The sequence below is a fragment of the Rhopalosiphum padi genome, chromosome 4, assembly GCF_020882245.1.
Source record: "Rhopalosiphum padi isolate XX-2018 chromosome 4, ASM2088224v1, whole genome shotgun sequence".
NCBI classification, from domain to species: domain Eukaryota; kingdom Metazoa; phylum Arthropoda; class Insecta; order Hemiptera; family Aphididae; genus Rhopalosiphum; species Rhopalosiphum padi.
In genome coordinates, this window is record NC_083600.1 from 4,777,359 (window position 1) to 4,799,005 (window position 21,647).

Genomic DNA, 21,647 nt, shown 5'->3' on the forward strand with positions numbered 1-21,647 from the left:
TATTAGATGAGCGTCCGCTGTCCAGTGTCCACGTTCAATAGATGTACATTTACATATGTGATATGTATAATAATATATTGTTGCGTGCGCGTGAAACGTTATTTTTTTTCGTTGGAAAATAATAATATGAAACATGTTGTAGAAATTATGTATACTTACCTAATCTGATAAATACCTAGTGATAACCATCAACATAATATATAGATACACGTTTTTACAAGTAAAATATATAAATACATACCTATGCACGCGACATAATTACAGCACTATATACACTAACTAATTATTTACACCGTAGTACTACGCTTACACAAAGTTATTAATGAGTGATATAATGTATCGTGGTATAATATAGTGAAATATTATACCACGATAAAGGGCAAAGTCGAAATCTGGTTTTCAAAAACTTTACGATTGAAATTTGCGGTCGCTATATGTTAATGACATTCTCGTATAAGCATATACCTTGGCCCTTGGGCATTGATCCAGCGCAGCTTGTCATATAATATTGATATTCCAATGCCTATGGGTTATATTATCGTGATAGTTAATCGTCGGCGAATATTTTCGATGTATGAGCCACGTTCAATTGTGGTAAATATTGGTGACACTCGGTATCATAGATAAATTATTACGATGGAAAGTTTGCGAGATCACGATATTTGTTTCAGAATTTAGCATTAAAAATATTTAGCAATAGTTTTAAACTTTTCAGTTAAAAATATAATCATTATTCACGATTTGAAATCCCAAATTTTTATTAAAATGGGCACTCTTTATCTTTTATATGAGGGAATAACAACAATATTGGTAAAATATAATATCATGTATAATATACTCTATATATAGTTACCTAAATCATAAAATAAATATTAGTTCGCATACACATATATTATATAGTAATAGACGATAGTATAGAATATTTAGAATTTTTTCAAGTAAAACAGTAAAAATAAATATTTATATAATCTGATTTTTTCTTTGTGAGAATATATACATACATGGTTCGTGTGTGGTAAAAGGTAGAAAAAGTTTTACTGATTTCGCTTGAATTAACTGTTCTATACTTGCAGTGTACATACATGCCTGTTATTATATATTGACATATAGAAGATTTTTGTCATAACTGTTGTATACTGTTGTAGAGATGTAAGTAATACACTATAATAGTTAGCACTAATAAAATATATTATTTTTATAATTATAAATAAAATATGTACATTAAATTAAACTAATAAACAACAACACTTATTAGGATAAGTAAATATTATTATTCAATATTAGTACAATATTTTTAAATAAATCTTAAAAAAAGTATAAATTAGACATAGGTAGGTCCTATCATTTATCATTTTTGTTTATTACAAAATTGTTTGAAAATGTTAGGTATTAAAATACGATATGAAAAACAATGCGGCTATATTGAATTAATTTAATTAATCGGTAACGAAATATAATTAGTAAAATTTGAATCTACCCCATTTTTCTAATATGTTTAGTAATTGGGCAAAGTACTCACTACCCGAAAGAACATACAAAATTACAAAGAACATTCGAAAAATAAATCTAAACATTAGGTACATTTAATTAAATTTGAATATTATTTTTAAGTTTTAAACAAATGTATACTAAATTATTTAAATTATTATTCATAAATCAACGGTACATTGATACCATTATAGTTCCACGGGCTGATACAATACGAATTGCAATATTATATTTCTGTAGAACAGTATAACAATATTATAATATATAGGTAGTCTATACTCTATATATTATAATATTTTATAAGTTTTAAACACGGACAGTCGTTGTACTATAAACCACTAGGAAAACGATGTTAAGCTAGAGTTCTAAAATATACTGTTTTTACGATGGTTTAAAAAATGTATGTGCTTACTGCTTAGTATAGGTATCTATGATAATATATTCTTATATAATTTGTTATAATCTATATTATTTTTAGATACAATAGGAACACTCATATTTATTATATTTTAAAGAATCTAAAATCCATGGCTTTTACTTCAATTATAAAATAATCCGGATTGAATAAGTACAAAGTTTTCAACATAGGATGCTGACAAATGTACTGAGATTTTAGATTTGATAGAATCTATAAAGCGATTCTAAACGGAGCTCATCGGTTAAAACTGCGTGTCTGCGTTTATTGACATATTTTAAGTGAAAATTTTGCATGCACAGTCTTTTAATTTTTTTTTATCGTTCTACTAAAGTATGTACACTCACAGGACACACCAGACCACAGAAAACTCGAATATCGAAAAAGATAATTAAAACTTGCCCTATAGCGGCAGACGTGTGTTTATTATGCAATATTATATACGACGGCGGTAAAGACAAAATGGATGGGCGTCACAAACCGGTAACCGTAACGGACAGTAGTATGGAAATTTGTCTATATATAACATGATATATTGTTTTGCGGTAGACGAACGAAGTATACAGAGTATATATTCTATTATAATATACCTATCAATAATACAAATAATCTGCAAATTGCAGTTGAATACTTGAATGTCAGTATGTTACCTGTGTCGGTTTCACGTCACTTTACCATGAATACTGTGACATTTAATAATTATAAAATTATAATATGTCAGAGCGCGTGCAAGATATGTGCCCACCGGGTGTTTTGTTAATAGTTTACGTCCGATCAAATGTCAACGAGTTATAGGTAGTCCATCCGCTTGCAATATCACAACAATATAATATATTATATTATTATACAATTCACTTAACGATTTCTCTATATAGAAAAATAAAAAAATAGTTATGTAGTTATATTATATTTTGTTATATTATAGACACCGCCGTCGTGTATTAAATAGTGTTTTCATTTATGCGTTATGCGCCTAATATATTATTATATTAACGTAACACACCATATTTGTTTCGTTGAAAATATTTCAGTTTTTAAACTGAAAATCATCAAATGTAAAATGAATGTGATTCACTTGCGAGTTGAGTGTCTTTAAAATCAAAAGTACCTATATTTTTAAAAAAAGCGACTATTTGTAACAGATTAATAGCATAACATAATAACAACTGGTCATGATTTTGTTAACAATTAAACAATTTAGCGAAATTTTTTTTACTTTTTAGTTTTTAATTCTAGTTCAGTCTTATATCTATAGGCACATGATATTATATAGTACATAAAATCTATTAACTTACTTTAGTTTCAAATAATTTTTTTTTTATTGGTTTTGATAAATTGTTTTAAACGTTTACATAGTTTGTTTAATTTAGTTTTCTTAAATAAAATGTTTTTTTACAAAATATTAATAATAATTTTTTCTATACAATATAATATGTATATTATATATACCTAACTCGAAGATTGGTGGAGTTAATCCTTTCTTCGTTTGAATAATTTATGCAACTTATATAGGTTCAATCACATAAAAATGTATGAACTAATTCATCTATATTACAATATTATACTATTTTATAGATATTTATGTAAATTTTGAATATTTCACTAACTTTACAATACTTGTGTATGCTTGTATATTATGATTACTAGTTACTAGGTAACTATTGGTCTTAAGTTATATGTATAATTAATAAAATTATATAAAAGTTAAACTTTTTGTTAAATCCTATAATACCTTTTTTGTTTTATTTTGAATAATGCATATATTATGTATTTATGTAATGTAATACAGTCAATACACTACAATGTATTAAGGCAAGTTGATATGAATATTAAAACATCTTATATTTAAAAAACGAAAGTATGTTAAAGAATGTAAATGATGTAAATCCAAATGTGAATAAATAAAATAAGTAGCTCTTCAACACTTCAACTTGTTTTATAAATTATAGAAAATGTAATTCGGTCTCGAATACCAGTTCCATTTATTACCTTATTTATTAATTAATAATTGACTACGAAAATATTTATACGTATTAATGGAAATACATTTATGAAAAAATTTAGAAATTTGTGATCCACAATAACAAAAAAAAAACCGGAGTCATTCTGCTATAGAGTACCTATATACTTATTGAGTGAGTCATTATAATGGCTATATTATGTATTTATATATATTTAAAACATAATCCGATCATAAATTATACATTGCATACGAAAAGTAACTGTGATAGGAGTTTCTGCAGTCTATATATTTCTAAGGATTATGTGTTATATACTTATATTGCAATGTGTAGCTATTATTATGTTAATTTTTTTTTTATAATATAAAAAATAAAATTGCATAGTTATAAATATATACTAAATAATTCACAAACTTTCATAATTTAGACAAATTTCGTTAATATTTTAACTTCAATCGCTCATAAAAAATTTATGTCTATTCGACATTATTAAATATCTATTTTCAAGCTTTTTTACATAGCGTGATAACATAAAGTTTTGAAAAATTTTGATAAAAAAGCCATATTATTTGGCATCGTATAGGATCGACTATAAATAATGCTAAATAATAATGTTTGTATTCGCCGACTATCCATTTTAATTTATTTACCTATTGTTTCTATTTTGTTTCTGTTGAAATATTCTCAATTGTTTTTTTTTGTCAGCATCGCGGTCGAGTATTTTCTATTATTATTTTTTTAGTAAATAAACCTTAACCGTACCTACACTCTACCCTTTAGTAAATAATTGAATTTTATATTTATATACGTAAAATAACTTTTATTACATTTTTACGTTTATGATATAGAATAACTTTATTAGTCTAAATGTAAAAATATAATACACAATAATGAAGAAAATTATAAACAGTCATAAATCATAATACATATTTTTAGATGTTATTTGTAAATAATGACAACTCTATTAAATAAATAATATTTATAAAGAAACATAAATATTGGATTTAAGTAAAATAAATATGTATAAGGATTCTATATTTAAGAATACGATAGATGTTTCTTCATGTTAGTTTTATAATTTTATTTATTATTACTGATTAAAGTATTATATTTTCAGTTTATTGTACAACATATATATTATTATGGACATATAGATAATAGATGGTATAATTAAAAAAAAAAAATTTACTAAAGGATAAATTGTAATTATTCATCAAAATTTGAATTTCGATACTCATAAAAATATATGTGACGTATAATTTTCATAAAAAAGTTTTAAGGATCTTGTGTTCAATTTTTAATCTTAAAAGGTTGAAAACTTGAAACAAATATATGAATTTATAATTATTAAAATTTTATTCCATCTATGTAAAGTTTTATATCGTTAAATATATTTCATATAAACTTATTAACAATGTTGCAAATATTTTTACAAAATCCATATCTGACCACTGGAAGTACTAGAAAAAATCTTTCTTTTTTAGCAGTTATCACAATTATATTTTTGTAGATTTAAGTGGAAATTTTAGGGATCATTTCAAATTTTTGAAATTCATATTCACTCGCATAATAACGTTTATCGTACATGTTTAATACATGTAGGTACTAGGTAGATATTCTATGTATAAAATTGCCAATGTCCTAAATTTAGTGCTCCAAGAGCTATAATATAGATATATTTTACGTGTTAAGAGAATTATAACACAAAGGTTATTGCTAATGTATTCTGAAAAAAATTGATGTTGATTTAGCAGTGAGATTGTTTGATTGAAACAGTTCAGATTAAAATAAATATATATTAAAACGAGCAGCTAAGCGTAAACAATTGTATAACATTGAATTTGTCTACGAAACGACTATATAATCTTAACAAAATCTTTGGAGTTTTTGAAGTGCTATGAAAAATTAAACACAACTATATAATTTTATACATAATCAAATAAAAATATATTTATAAATTATGGTATATATTACACAACAATGATATTTATCATTTAGCATAACAATACTAGTTTATATTATTTATATGTATATGTAATATAGGCATACTGTATACTCATAATATACGCGTTATATTTATTTACATAATTATATATATTTCGTTGAATAGATCTTATGATTTTTAAGTTAATAACTAGGTAGGTATATTTTTCATTAACATTTCGTAGGTTATGCAATGAGTATAAAGTAGTTAAACTCGTGTGTTTTGGATTATAATTAATCAAAATATATGCCTATATAGTATATAGTTATAAGTAGATTCTTATAGAATTTATTAATAATAGTCTTATTCACTTAATATAATAAAAATATAAATGATGGATTACAATTTATACTCTTTACGGAGACCAGTTTTTGTACTTAATATACATTTATCTAGCTTCACCATTCCGCATTGGTATTATCGTCGTATATCATATTGACACAAGATTAATGCGAGACATGGAATTAGTCTGTGCGTAGAAAAATTAGAAAATAAAATAAAGAAAGAAAGATAAAGAAAAAACAAAAACAAAATAAAGAATAATGAACTGTGTGTTTATAAAAATCATGTTTAACATTTATATTAAATTCTTAAAATTGTTTTGAATTTTGATTATCATCAATATCCACCAGACACTTCTTAGGCGCTTAAAATGCAATTGGTTTTGTGATTTATTTGTTGAATAAATATTCGCTTCCCACTGAAGTTCTGACAATGGATATCTTCTTTGACATACACACTACTTGTAAAATTAATGTGTAATATTGTATAATACTATAAAATATTTTCAAAAATTTTTTTGAATAATTAAAATTGTTATTGCCAATCCTATTTCAACTATTGTAAATCACTTGAAATTTGAAAAAATGTACCTTATTTGACGTGACATAAAAGCAGAAGAGGAAGACTATTAAGAATGTCAAATGTGTTTTAAAATTATTTATTTTAATATACAATTATGTGTTTTGGGTTGGATAAAATATTTTTTTTTAACCTAATCTTGATGGATTTTCGTTATAACGTTAAACCGTTATAATTTCGAAATACAAACGCTATAGCAACTGATGTTTATTTATGAATAATATTATTATATTATCGTATCAATCCCCCAAAAACGGATTAGCAAAAATATATCTACTTATATTATTATTCATTGTTTTTCTGAGAAACAAAAAAAATATACGTAACTGTCAAAATCTAGAATTTACAAGATTATAATAAAATATAGATTACTATTAATAATTTATCGTTTGTTGAGTAAGACACATGCGGTGTATTACGTAATTACGTAATGCGTCTGTATCGCGTAAATACTTTAAGTGCAAGTTCACGTACAATAATATAGCCAATATCGTATCGCCGACGTTACGTGATCGCCCGCCGCCAAGATGATTCACTTTATGAGAGTACCACATTATAGTTCAACATTTTTTTTTTGTCGACGGCAGTCATGACGACGATGACACAACACACCGCTGTGGTACCTGAAGCAGTTTAGCAGTTATTACGCCTATTGACACTTCAAAACTGGTTATTTTCGCGATATTTTTTTTCCTATTCCCGCAAACGCAACGTATACCCTACCACCCGTGTATTGTAATAGCCACATGCTCGTGTTATCCATCTGGTACGTCGGCATGAGCAACATCGGCGACTTTACCTATATATAGCCAATTTGGTTTCCAAAATATCATCATTCAATCGAGCAACGCAGAACAGTCAACATGAAATTCGTAAGTATTCTGATAATGCAAAACAAACAATACCATATAGCTATATCTTATACCGATATTTATTGCTATATCTTATTGTATAATAATATATGATCAGTTCGAAATCCTACGGTTTGATTTTCGACCGTATGCCGGCGGACGAGTGAAAAGATCGTCTAAAATGTATTTATTTTATTTTTTACAGGCATCAGCTTTAATCGTCGCTTTGGTTGCCGTAGCCCTCGCCAGGGCCGACAGCGCAGACAGCAAGACACACAAATCAGAAAAACGCGGCATCACCGCTGAACATGATTTCGACACCGGTTTGGGCCACAGTTCTGGTCTGAGCTACGGTTCCGGTCTTGGATTAGGCTCCAGCATTGGCTTATCGTCTGGATTGGTTTCCGGTTACTCCGCACACGGTGGATCGGCCTATGGATCCTCTTACGCTCCGGCTTACGGTGTCGCCTCCGCACCCGCATACAGTGGAGTCGCAGTCGCCGCCGCACCTGCATACAGCAGTGGAGTCGCAGTCGCTTCTGCACCCGCATACAGCGGAGCCGCTATCGCCGCCGCCCCGGCTGCATACTCTGCCGCCCCAGCACCGACTGTCGGCCCATTGATCCCAATCTCCAAGGATATTCACATCATCAACCGTCACGCCCAACAAGTTTCCGCCCCGTACCCAGTGCCCGTGCAGAGGACCGTTGCCATCCCAGTGCCACACCCCGTCCCTTACCCAGTAGAACGACCATACCCAGTCAAGGTTGCCGCCCCATACCCAGTACCGGTCGAGAGGCCAGTTCCATACCCAGTTGACAGACCAGTGCCACATGCAGTGCCTGCTCCCTACCCAGTCCCAGTCGTCCAGAACGTACCAGTGCCAGTTTCTCGTCCAGTACCAGTCCCAGTCGTCAAGCGCGTTCCTGTGCCAGTTGCCACACCAGTCGTTGTCCAAGCACCTCAGCCAATCGCTATTGCTGCCCCAGCACCCGCATACGGAGGATACGGTCTAGGAGCTTCCGCCTACGACTCTAGCTACGGATCCGCTGCTCTGTCTTCGTACGGATCTGGTCTCTCCTCATACGGATCTTACGGACCAGCACTGTCCGCTTCATCCTACGGATCATACGGTTCTTACGGACCAGCACTGTCCGCTTCCTCACATGGTTCATACGCACCAGCATTGTCCGCTTCATCCTACGGATCGTACGGTTCTTACGGACCAGCACTGTCCGCTTCCTCACATGGTTCATACGCACCAGCATTGTCCGCTTCATCCTACGGATCGTACGGATCTTACGGATCAGCTCTGCCATCTTCATCATACGGATCTTACGGATCTTACGGATCAGCTCTACCATCTTCTTCATATGGATCTTACGAATCAGGTTTATCCTCCTCGTACGGACACGACAGCCACTCAAAATACGAAAACAGTGGATGGACTCCAATCGCAAAACGTAACTCCAATTAATCTAGACACTAGTCTCCTGACATCGCTCAAATCTTAAGTCAGAACGCGTTAAGTTACTCTAGACTATTTTATAATTGATTATTATTATTTTTTTATACTTAGATTATACTTTTTATACTTGAAAAAAATGTTAATTGTACACTACAGTTCGAATAAAATGTTTTGTTAAAAATATATATGCTATGTGTTTGTTTAAAATTAATGCAAGTAATGAAAACAATACGTAATTGTATACAGTCCTTGTGGGACATCCGCCCGGGTCATCGTTCATGCTCAAATGGCGTTGAATAACGAGGCCTAACTTAGTATTACATGCAAATTAATTTTGATTTGTTAGAAAACAGGGAAAAATTGGGCCGGCCAGTTAGCCTCTTCACCGTGTTGCAACACTTAGCTTTAAGTATTATATTTTTGATTTCACCTAGATATCCAACACCAAAAAGACCTTGGCGTAAAAGTGAATTAAAATTATATATACTATATATATACATCACTACTCCACACACTACTGCATTATATACAATGCACCGAAAAACATTGTTATTTTTCTTTTTGTTTGTATTATATATAGATAGTAAGTATACTTATAAATTATAAATTATAAATTATAAACTATACCTGTGTTATGAAATAAGAAATCACTGTTAAAATATTAGTACAGTATAGAAATATTTATGATATAAAGTATGTTTGTTGCAGTTGGTCTACAGTTCGTAATTGTTAAGGTTTACAGAGAATAAAATCGAGTCTGTTGCATAAAATTTCGTGCTATTTTTTCACTATGTCGTGACTGTTTGTCATTAAATTACTATGAACAAAAAAATCCTTAAAAATTATAAATCACTTGCAAGGATATTAAGATGTTCATATCGGTAACATAATAATAATCTCAGTTACTCTATAATATACTCTTTCGGATTACTGTAGCAGGGCGTCAGGGCTACTAGTACACAAGTATGATAAAATAATTTCGTTAAAATGTTAATGACAGTTAATTTATTATCGACTTATATTAGCAATACTATAATTAATAGTTAATTGTATATTTAAATTAAACAGATAAATAGTTATTATTAAGATAATATACGGTGAATCGGACATCGGTGATCGTTATATGAGTTTTCACTGATGTACAGTAAACTGTATAAAATAATATAAATATTACCTATTTCAGTAGAATAGCTAAATTTTAAAATTTATATAAATAATTAAATAAATAAAAAATGACTAAATAAGACGTTACACGAACCTCTGAAAAAAATAAAATAAATAAATATAAATAAAGGTATAAAATCATATAATTAATGCTCATCATGATTTTTATACACCTATCATTATATAATATAAAGTATTAATATTAATTATTCAGTTCTATCAACGATTTAATATTATTATTATAACAATGATTGTACCTGTATTTATTTAAATGAACTCCGTTTTATTTATTACATATATAAGTATATAACAGCTATTATTATTACTATGAAACCAGATGTAGGGACATTAAAATTAGTTCAGTAAAAAAGGTTATTATCAATTGTATTTTTTTTTTTATTTAGTATTAATGCATAGTAAATACTATATTACTATTTTTTATTACACATTTATTATTATTTATTCTTATACTTATCATATTTTGTTAATGATCATTGACATTTTGCAACAGTTGATTATTATTTATAAAATAAATAATTACATTCTTGATTTTTAAAAATACATAATAAAATAATAAATCAATACTAATATTCAATTGTTAAAGTTTAATAATATTATATATTATATACATATAGTAGATTCTTACTATGCCAAACGTCGCTATATCGAATTTTTCATTATCTCGAACTACATTGAAATCTTCTTGAAATTATCATTATATGTATAAGTATAATTTCAATAGCGTTTTTCTCTCGATAACTCAAAATAAAATTAATCGTTTTTTGTTATCACGAGTACACAAATAATATTTTTATTACAGTAAGAACAGAAAATTGAGCAGTACATTAGTAAAGTGATTCTAATTTCACGCGTTGGTAATCAATATTTGCAGTCATTCGTACAATATAGTGAAATGGAAAATAAGCGTAAATTAAATGTCCCAACAACTGCATTCTTACAAAGACAAAAGTAATGTAAAACAAACTTATATGACAGATTAAAAAACAAAAAAAATATTTATTCATTATTGTATTTCATTGATATGTATATTGTTTTATTAATACTTTAAGTAGGTAGGTATTTAAATTATTTACCAATTTTTTAAGAAATTTACTTAAACTTGATATCTCAAAGTTTTCGGTACCTCGAACTTTTTCCTGTTTCCCTTGAGATTCGACATAACGAAAATCTATACTGTTATTATACTGCTATGATTTTATGGCTATTGATTAATGCATGTTAAAATTGCTTTTCTTATACGTTATATCATTTACCTACTACTTACTTTATACTATAGGTAATTATATGTGCGGTTTGTGTCATGTGTATAATGTGTACCTATAGTTTATTAGGAAATATTAAACTTTTTAGTTAAATAATAATATTATATTGAATAGAAAACATTAATAGAAATAAAATATCAACATTGGCAAATTTCAAAGGATACAAATCAATGAAAATTTTACATATATTGATATAAATGATATTATTATTCTATTATTATTATTATGGTTTTTAATATTAAAATAAGACGTTTAGTTGAAATTAATTGTACCCGTGCAAGTGCCTAATATATACTATTTGAATACAATTATTATCACTACACTTACCTGTCATCAGTCATCACATATAAAATAAAATATATTTTATTAATAATCATTGATTATTGATCAGTTTTAAACCAATTCTTTATGCGTAAGCTGTACGAGTAGATGTCATGCCTCATGCACCATAATAGGTATTAGTGTACTACTTAAAATAATATAATTCCGACGTCTGAGCAAAGAATCTATGTAGCTGTTTAATGAAGTTACTGTGAATAATTTAAAAGAGACAAATTCTAGGAATTAAATTATATTTGAAACATATACGTTATACAATCTACATCCTAAATAACTTTAACTACCTATACTACTATAACTACGTAATAAGTAAAAAACATTGATCCATGCAAATTAGTTAGGTAGAGAAATTTAACGCGAAATAAAAGTATATTTCAATAATATTACAATAAATAACAATTTATCCACAAATAAAAAGATTTCTTGCAGTTTTATTTAAATAAAAAACGATGTAGAAACTTGAAACATTTCAATAATATATTTTATGCATGATATTATTTTATAAGCTATTGAAGTTCAAATTTTAATAAGACTTGATATTTCAATTAAAAAAAAAAAAACCCATTTTAATTCAAAACATATTGTTCACAGAAATTTGAAATTTGTTGCCACTTTGTTTATTTTTATTCGCTATAATACACAATTACGTTTCAAAAACTATTTTAATTAGATAATTTTATCTATTTATGTCACGAACATATTATATTGTTATTATTGTTTGTATATACAAATTGTTCTACGGTATGACGATATAGTGACTTATAATTAACAAAACATAATTATATTAAATAATATAATAATAATATTATAAAATGTATGTGATTTATTTTTGTCACATTTAATCTACTATATTACTGAAGAAAAAATAAATTACTAATATAAATTTAAATATGTATTGAAATATTTTTAAAAATATAGGCTGACTCTCCGCTCAAAATTGTTGTTTGTGTGCAATGGTTTATCATTGATTTTAAACCCAACACATTCATTAAAATATTAAATTATTATAATACATATATTACTTAATAAATTACGAGTTACTTTTAAAATCTACTATATAGCACAGTAAATAGCATGGTTAATTTTTTTATATTTATTTATTTTTGGATCAAAATTTATTAATAACAAAAATATTTACACTATTAAAGGTATAAGGTAAATTTTATTGTTTTACACTTTTAAATTATAATCATTAATTATATAATAAATTATACAGGTATGATACTATAATAGTTTATAGCGTTGCTACTTTATTTTAATCAATGTTTTTTTTATTTATAGAAAAAAATCGTGACTTAGTTCCTACACAATCAAAAGACATCGTGTTTTAATTCGTAAAAGTAATTCAAAACTTGTATCTTATAATAATGACTTATAAGGCATATAAACCGGAACATACTAACTATTGAACGTCAACTTTTAGTTGTAATAATATGTCACATAACTCATATGGCTATTTTGTACAGACCATTCTTTATACATAGAAAGTTCAAAAATAAAAATATGTGTAGACTATAACGTTAAAACAGAATATATATAAATTTAATTATAAGCAATAAAAATAAATAAACAGCTAAAATTAAAATAGTATTTTCGACTATATATTATTTTAAATAAACTTTTATCAAATAAAAAAATAAAAAAATTTATATAGTTAGGTATACTCTTATACACTTATAATTAATTATTTTTTAAAGCTGAATATATTCATATTAACTTGAGTCTTGTAAATTAACAGAAATCGTTGTAACACATGAATAATTAATGTTTAATGAAAACAAAGTTACAAAATTAAAAACATAAAACGCATACATTAGATCATCGGTAACGAATCAATCAGGATACATCTATGGGATGATACCCTTGGCGACACTTAAAAAACTGAATGGCTATAGACGTTGTGTTAGTGTTAGAACATAATTCATTTACCCTTCAAGTGTAATTCGATAAGAACAAAAAAGGACCTCGTGGTGACATAACCGCCGAGAAATCGAAATTTCCACGGTTTCATAAAGCTTTATTCCGTGGCTGTTTATAATGCCTACGCTTTTACAACACTGTCGTAGTTTTCCTACGACATCATCAGGAAAGGTACACTATGAAATTACAAGTAAGTGAACAATCTTATATTTTTGTAGTATATATTTTATGAGTAAAAAAGAATCTTATCGTGGCTAGATTCATTCTATACTGTAGATTAATTTCAATAAACACTATAACGTTCAATTTGATTTTTTTCTAACAAGTCTAATAGAAAGACATTTAGCACAATTATGATTTTTCCTATAAGTATATTAGATGTTAACTTGAATCAATAAATAGGTAGTTTTAGTTTATTATAATTAATAGTTTGTTTTTTTTTTGTTTATATAGCTATACCATAATATATGTGATTCATTTAACGATTTAAACGTGAAACACTCACTTTAAAATTATATTTTTACATAAACTTAAATCGTAATAGAATCAACCTTTTTTTAAAAATGTATCATTATAATTTCTTAAATATTTTACTTTTTTTAAATTAAATAAACATTTTTAATTTAATTTCATATTTTGAAACATAGTATTATCAGGACAATTTCAATTTCAATAAAATTTCGGACTACTAGTTAATTATAGTTATAACATTATTAATGACTAAGTGAATAGTCCAATATTTTGCAATGAACTCCTGTCACTCTGGATTTCGACCATGTACATTTTAAACACATTTTTTATTTTTAAAAATTAAGGAATATTTACAAACCATATTATCGTTTATATGCTTCTAGTTCACTAAGCATGCTTACATCCATTTTTTTCTTTAATAATAATTTACAGTTGACAAACAGAAAAAGGGGCTTTTGTTTGAAAAACAGAACTTTTTATCACCATCACAGAATATTTTTTTAATAGCATTGATTATAAATACTATAAATACTAGTATTTATAATCAATGTTAATAGTATAAAAATCTCAAGAATTTTAAATAATTGAATTTTTAAAGAAAAAAAATTGGTAACCATGCTTGGTAAATAATTATCATGTATAATAAATATTAGATATATCTTTTTACAAAATAACATTTTTTAGATCTTCTAATAATATTCTAACTTTTCGTTTTAAAGTTATTATTATTAAGTATACAAACATAAGTAATCCAAGAAAATATTTTGCTTTTTAATAATGAATTAAAAATTAATATTTACATTAAAAAAACTAAAGACTTACAACATGATAACGACAAAAAAAAATAAAAATACATCTTTTTCTAAAAATGTTGTTTGGAAAGAAAAAATATTTTTTAAACATTTGAAGTTTTTGCAATTGATTTTAATTAGTATTTTTCAATAAAAGAATCACTTCCAGTTATATTACATTTTGTAATATTTAAGGATGATTACTGATTAGGTACCTATTTATATTTTATGGTTTTTAGTATTAAAATTTAATGTAACATTTATATTTATCACAATGGTGGTGGTTACATTTGGTTAAAAAACAAAACAAGTAGTTAATAGTAATTAGTATGACATTTGAAAATATACTATCATGATTTTTGTTCTCATTTGAATGATTAGCGTTGCTGCGCGTGGTCAATTAATCCGTTAAGTATTTTATTAGGCATAATATTGTCTGTGAAGTGAGGTGAAGTGTTAAGAATTATTCGAGTCACCCAGATTAGCGATTAACCTTCGGCTATTTATTTACTATTATTTATTCTTCCTTGTATTCAATACCGTACTTATGGGGCTATCATCGTTATATAAACAGCCACGATCAATTCGTTTTGAGCGTACCAAAACGTTTATAGAATTAACGATGAACGTAAAACGAACCGTAAAAAATTATTTGATTGGTTCCTTTCAGCTATGATAATTATTGATACATTTCCAATGGCATTGAATAATTGAAGTGTGTGTTGTACGCCTCACGATAAAAATTAATTATATAAACCAATATTACAATATTGTTTCGACGTATAAAATAAACCGAAAAAACTGTGGTTGTTCACTTGAAACCAAACTTATATTGTTTTTAATTTAGATAAATGTATTCGTGAACTTTGCACTCGATTCCTGTTTGATAAGTGCACAATAAAAACAGCTTAGTATAATATCTAAATATCTCATCAGTCATCAGTACTTATAACAATTTATACACCGTGTTAATAATATATTATTATATTCTATTAGACTTAAATTAAATATATATTTAATGCATATTAAACAATTAACATAATTCCGTCTACAGATTTTGTGTATGTGCCTTTTGGCATTTGTTAACAACGTTTGGTGCCACGACGAAGTTCACGTTAAGAATGGTAACCACACAACCAAAACCAGAGAATCGAATACAAGAAAACGGGGTGTCGGCCATTACAACCCAATGGGATGGGGTGGCTACGGAGTGGGTTCGCACGGAGTTCCCACCACTCCGGTGCAAGGATACGGAGTGTCGAACATCCCGGTACAAGGTTACGGAGTGTCGAACTACCCAGTGCAAGCATACGGAGTGTCTGCTGTGCCGGTGCAAGGATACGCGGTGGTGCAGCAATCTGAACGACCCGTACCGTATCCAGTGCCGTATCCGGTGACTTACGACCGACCAGTGCCGTACGACCGACCAGTGCCGTACCCGGTGTCGTACGACAGGCCGGTCCCGTACCCGGTGCATGTGGACCGGCCACTTCCGTATCCGGTGCAGGTTGACCGGCCGGTGCCGTATCCGGTGCAGGTGGAGAAACCACTGCCGTATCCGGTGCACGTGGACCGGCCAGTGCCGTACCCGGTTCAAGTGGAGAAGCCGTTGCCGTATCCGGTGGACCGGCCGGTTCCATACCCGGTGCAGGTGGAGAAACCGTTGCCGTACCCGGTGCACGTCGACCGGCCCGTGCCGTATGCGGTGCACGTGCCCTACAAAGTGCCTGTACCGGTGGACCGACCATACCCGGTGAAAGTGAACGTGCCCACGCCGTATCCGGTAGACAGGCCGGTTCCGTATCCCGTGCAGGTGGCCGTCAAGGTTCCGGTGGTGCAGCAAGTGCCGGTCGAGGTGTCTCGGCCTTATCCCGTGCTGGTGCAGCAGCCCGCTTCGGTGGTGGTGCAACAGCAACCCGTACTGTGGCAAAAGGTGTCGTCGTCATACCCGGTATACACGACGGGCCAGCAACCGGTACAGTGGCAGAAGCAGCCTTCCTATTACTCGTCTGTGGACAACAGCAAAAACTACATCGGCATGCCCGTGTACAACGGAGGTAACCAGGCCGGTTACCAGCGCGGTCAGTACCCGTCCGGTTACAGCATCGGTGTAAACCACGCCCTGATCGGGCTCGGCGTCGGCGGCCGGGGAGCGGGCGCGACCGGCACGTCAGGACCGACCGGCATCATCGGCGGAGCGGCGGGCAGCCTGTTGGGGGCGGCGTTCAACGTAATGCAGGGGTTGATGTCACCGGGTGGTAGCGTCACTGGTTACGCGGCCGGACACAACGACTATCTGGGGCCCAAGACCACGGGATTTTCGACTGTCATCAACAAATAAAATATTATATAATGCGTACCGGGAGAGTGCGATAGAACGGGCGGCACGAGGCGGTGCACGATATAACTATATATAGTTCACGCCGTTGCTATACATACTTCGATACCGTTTATATGGTATTATATACAATAAGACAATACACAGACATTTTTTTTGATTATTTTGTATTTCTTCTTCACCCGAGCAGAGGCTTATAACATTAATATGTTGTTATATAATATCGAAAATCGATTTATCGATGCACAATAATTCACGCGCGCATATAATATTGTACACAAATCCTATATGTCCTTCACCGCGTTGCAGGCGCGTTTAAAGTATGCGTGGTCGGAGACCTCAGAATATCGATATGATTCGTGGCGTTCGTCGATGGATCTACTGGCGCGTATACAGGGGTCACAGCCCATAGGTATTATAATAATATCATTATTGTATTATTATATTCGTTACATAATAATTATTGCTGTATCACTGCGTTTTATAAAATCACTCTCGAACTCGGCGGTCATGAGTACCTCCGTGGCTCTACAGTATATATTATACGGCATCACGATTTTCGTCTACTTAACATTTTTTTTTTTTTTTTTAATCACATTAATGCGCATTCCTCGGCACTACGCGAAGACAAAATAAGAGAGGACCTGTTCAGGCCTACGCGGTCAACCGCTGCACGTGTAAGCGGAGCACTCGAAATATTCATTGATTGTCCCGATCGAAGCGAATTTATATTTCGTGCACTATTATAGGCGATGACCGACGATATTTCGAGTTGGTTCGTATATATCGTACATGTATTATATATATATATATATATATATATATTTATAGTATTTAAAAATACAAATATTTTTAGTTATAAAATCGTACCTATACGAATTCAATACACACGAAATGCATTCGTCTTATAGATAAGTGTCGAGTTGTCGAATATATAGTAATGTAAGTAGTAAAATAAACTAGAGCTGAATCATACCGATCATATTGTGTCGGTAACAGTTAATATTATTTATACAAGATATTTAAAAATACGACTCTCTGGTTTCAACACAGTAGTTAAATAAAACGTACTTATCTGTACTTATAGTTAATGTACTTGTTTACTTGCATCTTCTAACGACACTAAAACATCTATATTTACGTACATATATTTATATATATTAGGCTTTGGAGGTTTTCTACAATTTCTCCACACTTTTGTCAAACTCCAAGTCTATCATTATTGAATAAAAATTACGATGCATCACCTTCATAGGTATCGTATACGGTCGTTCCGAATTGAATTATAATACATACACACACACGCACAGACGCACATATGTATCGTGTTGCTCAACTATACACGACCTATAATATACTTCGTCAGTTACTACGTACCTGTATACAATCACAATAATTGCAATATTTTTCCCATCGCATGTTGTGAGAAATTGGTCCACGATAATTCACACAAATACACATTGATTTAGCAACACAGTACTTAATCATTTACCCAGAAAATTCTATTTAGTTTCCATGTGAGCTGTAATGATTACTCCGTTGTCGTGTATACGATGAAGGTTAAACGAAGTATGTGCCGGCTTTATACATTGTATTATTCGACTGTGGTGAATAAATGTGGTAAGGTTAAGTCAGGTAAAAATAACTTTTTTATCATCTAGAACTTATTATTAAATAAATATTATGAATTGTGTAGCTTAAATCTGTGTAGTGATTAGAAATAGTTGGCAAAAGTACGTTTTTTTTTCATTATTTCTGTCTTGAAACTATACTCTTATTTTTTGAGATTTATTTTTAATGGCAAGAGTTGTGGGTAAACTGTTTTTTAACATACACTTATACAAAATTTTTGATATATCAAGATATAAATTTATAATTTGTATCCATTTTTCACCTAAGAATTATGTTTACCTACTTACATAGGTAGTTACATCTTTAATTAAACAGATAAATAAATAGTGCTTATAGGATTAATTATTAGGTATATAAGATAATATATATAGTAAGAAATGTCCAATGTTAATATAATTTTTATTGATGAGTACAATTTTTTTTTATTATATAACAAATTGTCTTGTGACCTATACAATCTTATTAGACAGGAAAATACTATACTTTATGTATAATACATATATATATTCTTTGGGTTACACGTTCTTAGGTATGAATAGGTATGGTACCTTATTTTCATTGGAGTTGTTTATATTGTTTATATTATCTAAGATATTACAACTCTAGTTGCTTTACTTAGATGAAATAAAAACTTACATTAAGGGAAACTTATTATAAACATAATGACAATAAATGAAGCAACTGTAAATAATATTAATTTATCCTATAGTATCATAAATCATAATAATCGTGCTACACTATTACCCTGCAGTATTATACCAAACAAAATTGTATAATGTTTGCAAGAAGTAACTAAAGGTAAAAGGTAAGTATAGTGTAACTAAGTAAGGAATCGATTTGGTCCATAAATAGATAACACGAAAGTGAAAATTTGACTTCGTTTATAAGGTATTATAGGTATTAATGGTATCATTCAAATGGGAAAATGAATACCTGCAATATATATTGGATATAGTGACGTTTATTATACTGTAAATCAGTCAGGTATTAATTTTAATTAGATGCAAGAATATTATTTTTTTCAAAAATATTTATCTTGTTATTCAATCATATAAATTGACCAATATAATCAATATATAAATTTATAATTTTCAATTATTATTTTAATGTGCATAGATATAGTTTATGTATAATTTAAGAATGTATAACAATATAATTTTGATGAAATTAGATTGGACAAATACATGTTTTTTATTTCTCTAGGTAAAACTAAAAGGTAAATGCGATAAATTGGTATACGGTATACTGATCGTATATTGTAAAGAGCATAATTGGTACACTGATCCTATAATACAAATCTTGTGTTAAGTGTAAGAGTGCAATTGGTCCATAATACCCATCCAATATGTCCGATGGACGCGTGCGTAACGCGGCAATACATTTTAATGCTTAAATAATTCGTATTAGTCGTTGTTATATCGGCGGTCGTTATTAGTCGGGAGTCACGATGACGATGATGTATCATGCAGTTCATAGGCCGGTCATACGAGATGGTATTTACGCGATTATAATATATCGAATATCCATCAATAAAAGGTACACTATGGTATGCGCGCAGGTGGTGCCAATGGTGATCGATGGAATTTTTTTTAAGAATAAACAAACATCAATTAACAATCAATATATATATATTATTATAGGTATATAGTATATACATTACGTATATGGGTGATAATAACAATAAGTTGCAGGGCTTGGTATCGTGAAATCTGCCAATTACCAAGTCAGCCCACTAACCAGCTTAATCCATAAGGGGAAGTTAAATTACATATGCCTATGTATTATTTTAACGTAGAAGTTATACACGACTAAAACAAAATATGTACATGTTTATCGTCTATCATCGTCGTGTTTTGTGCACGTGTGTGCTGTTCGGGCTGTTTTATTGGATGAAACACGTTTTATGTCTTACTAGTAACTTACGCGTCGACTTCAAAAAATTAGATAGTTTTAATCACAGTTTTCCAAAATATTTCGTATTTTTGCTATAACGCTAATACGTTATTATATAATATAGTCAAGATGTCTGATGTACATGATGTCTAAATATCTCTACGGGCATAATATATATATAATGATATGGGGCTTTAAATGAATTCAATGTGCACTTTGTCTTTATGGCATTATGATAATGCACGCGGTTTGGGATGTGTATGTACAATAGATTTTTACTATGTCGTACGTCGCTATCTTGAATTATTTATTATCTCGAACTACATTGAAATCCCTTTAAAGCTATCGTTACACTTAATAGCGTTTTTCTCCCCATAACTCGAAATAAAATTAATCGTTTTTTGTTATCTCAAATACACAAATAATATTTGTATATTACGGTAAGAACAGAAAATTAAGCAGTACATTTAGTATAGTGATTGTGATTTCACGCGTTAGTAGTCAATATTTGCAGTCATTCGTACAATATAGTGAAATGGAAAATAAGTGTAAATTAAATGTCCTAACAATTAATTTTTACATTCTTACAAAGACAAAAGAAATATTAAACAAACTTCTAAACAGATTTAAAAAACAAAATTATTTATTCATTATTGTAGTTTATTTATATAATATATATGTATTATTAGTACTATAAGTATTCAAATGATTTACCAATTTTTTTAAGAATCTTAGTGAAACTCGATACCACGAAATTTTCGGTATCTCGAACTTCTTCCCGTTCCCCT

At 29.6% G+C, this 21,647-nt stretch overlaps 1 protein-coding gene across 1 annotated transcript; it reads left to right on the forward strand.

Annotated features, from left to right (window-relative positions):
• The first annotated feature begins 13,879 nt into the window (after positions 1–13,879).
• Positions 13,880–17,964, forward strand: LOC132929023 (skin secretory protein xP2-like). Its single transcript, XM_060994047.1, has 2 exons — positions 13,880–13,924; positions 16,051–17,964. The coding sequence occupies exons 1-2, from the start codon at positions 13,913–13,915 to the stop codon at positions 17,335–17,337; spliced, it is 1,299 nt and encodes a 432-aa protein (XP_060850030.1). The 5' UTR covers positions 13,880–13,912; the 3' UTR covers positions 17,338–17,964.
• The last annotated feature ends 3,683 nt before the right edge of the window (positions 17,965–21,647 follow it).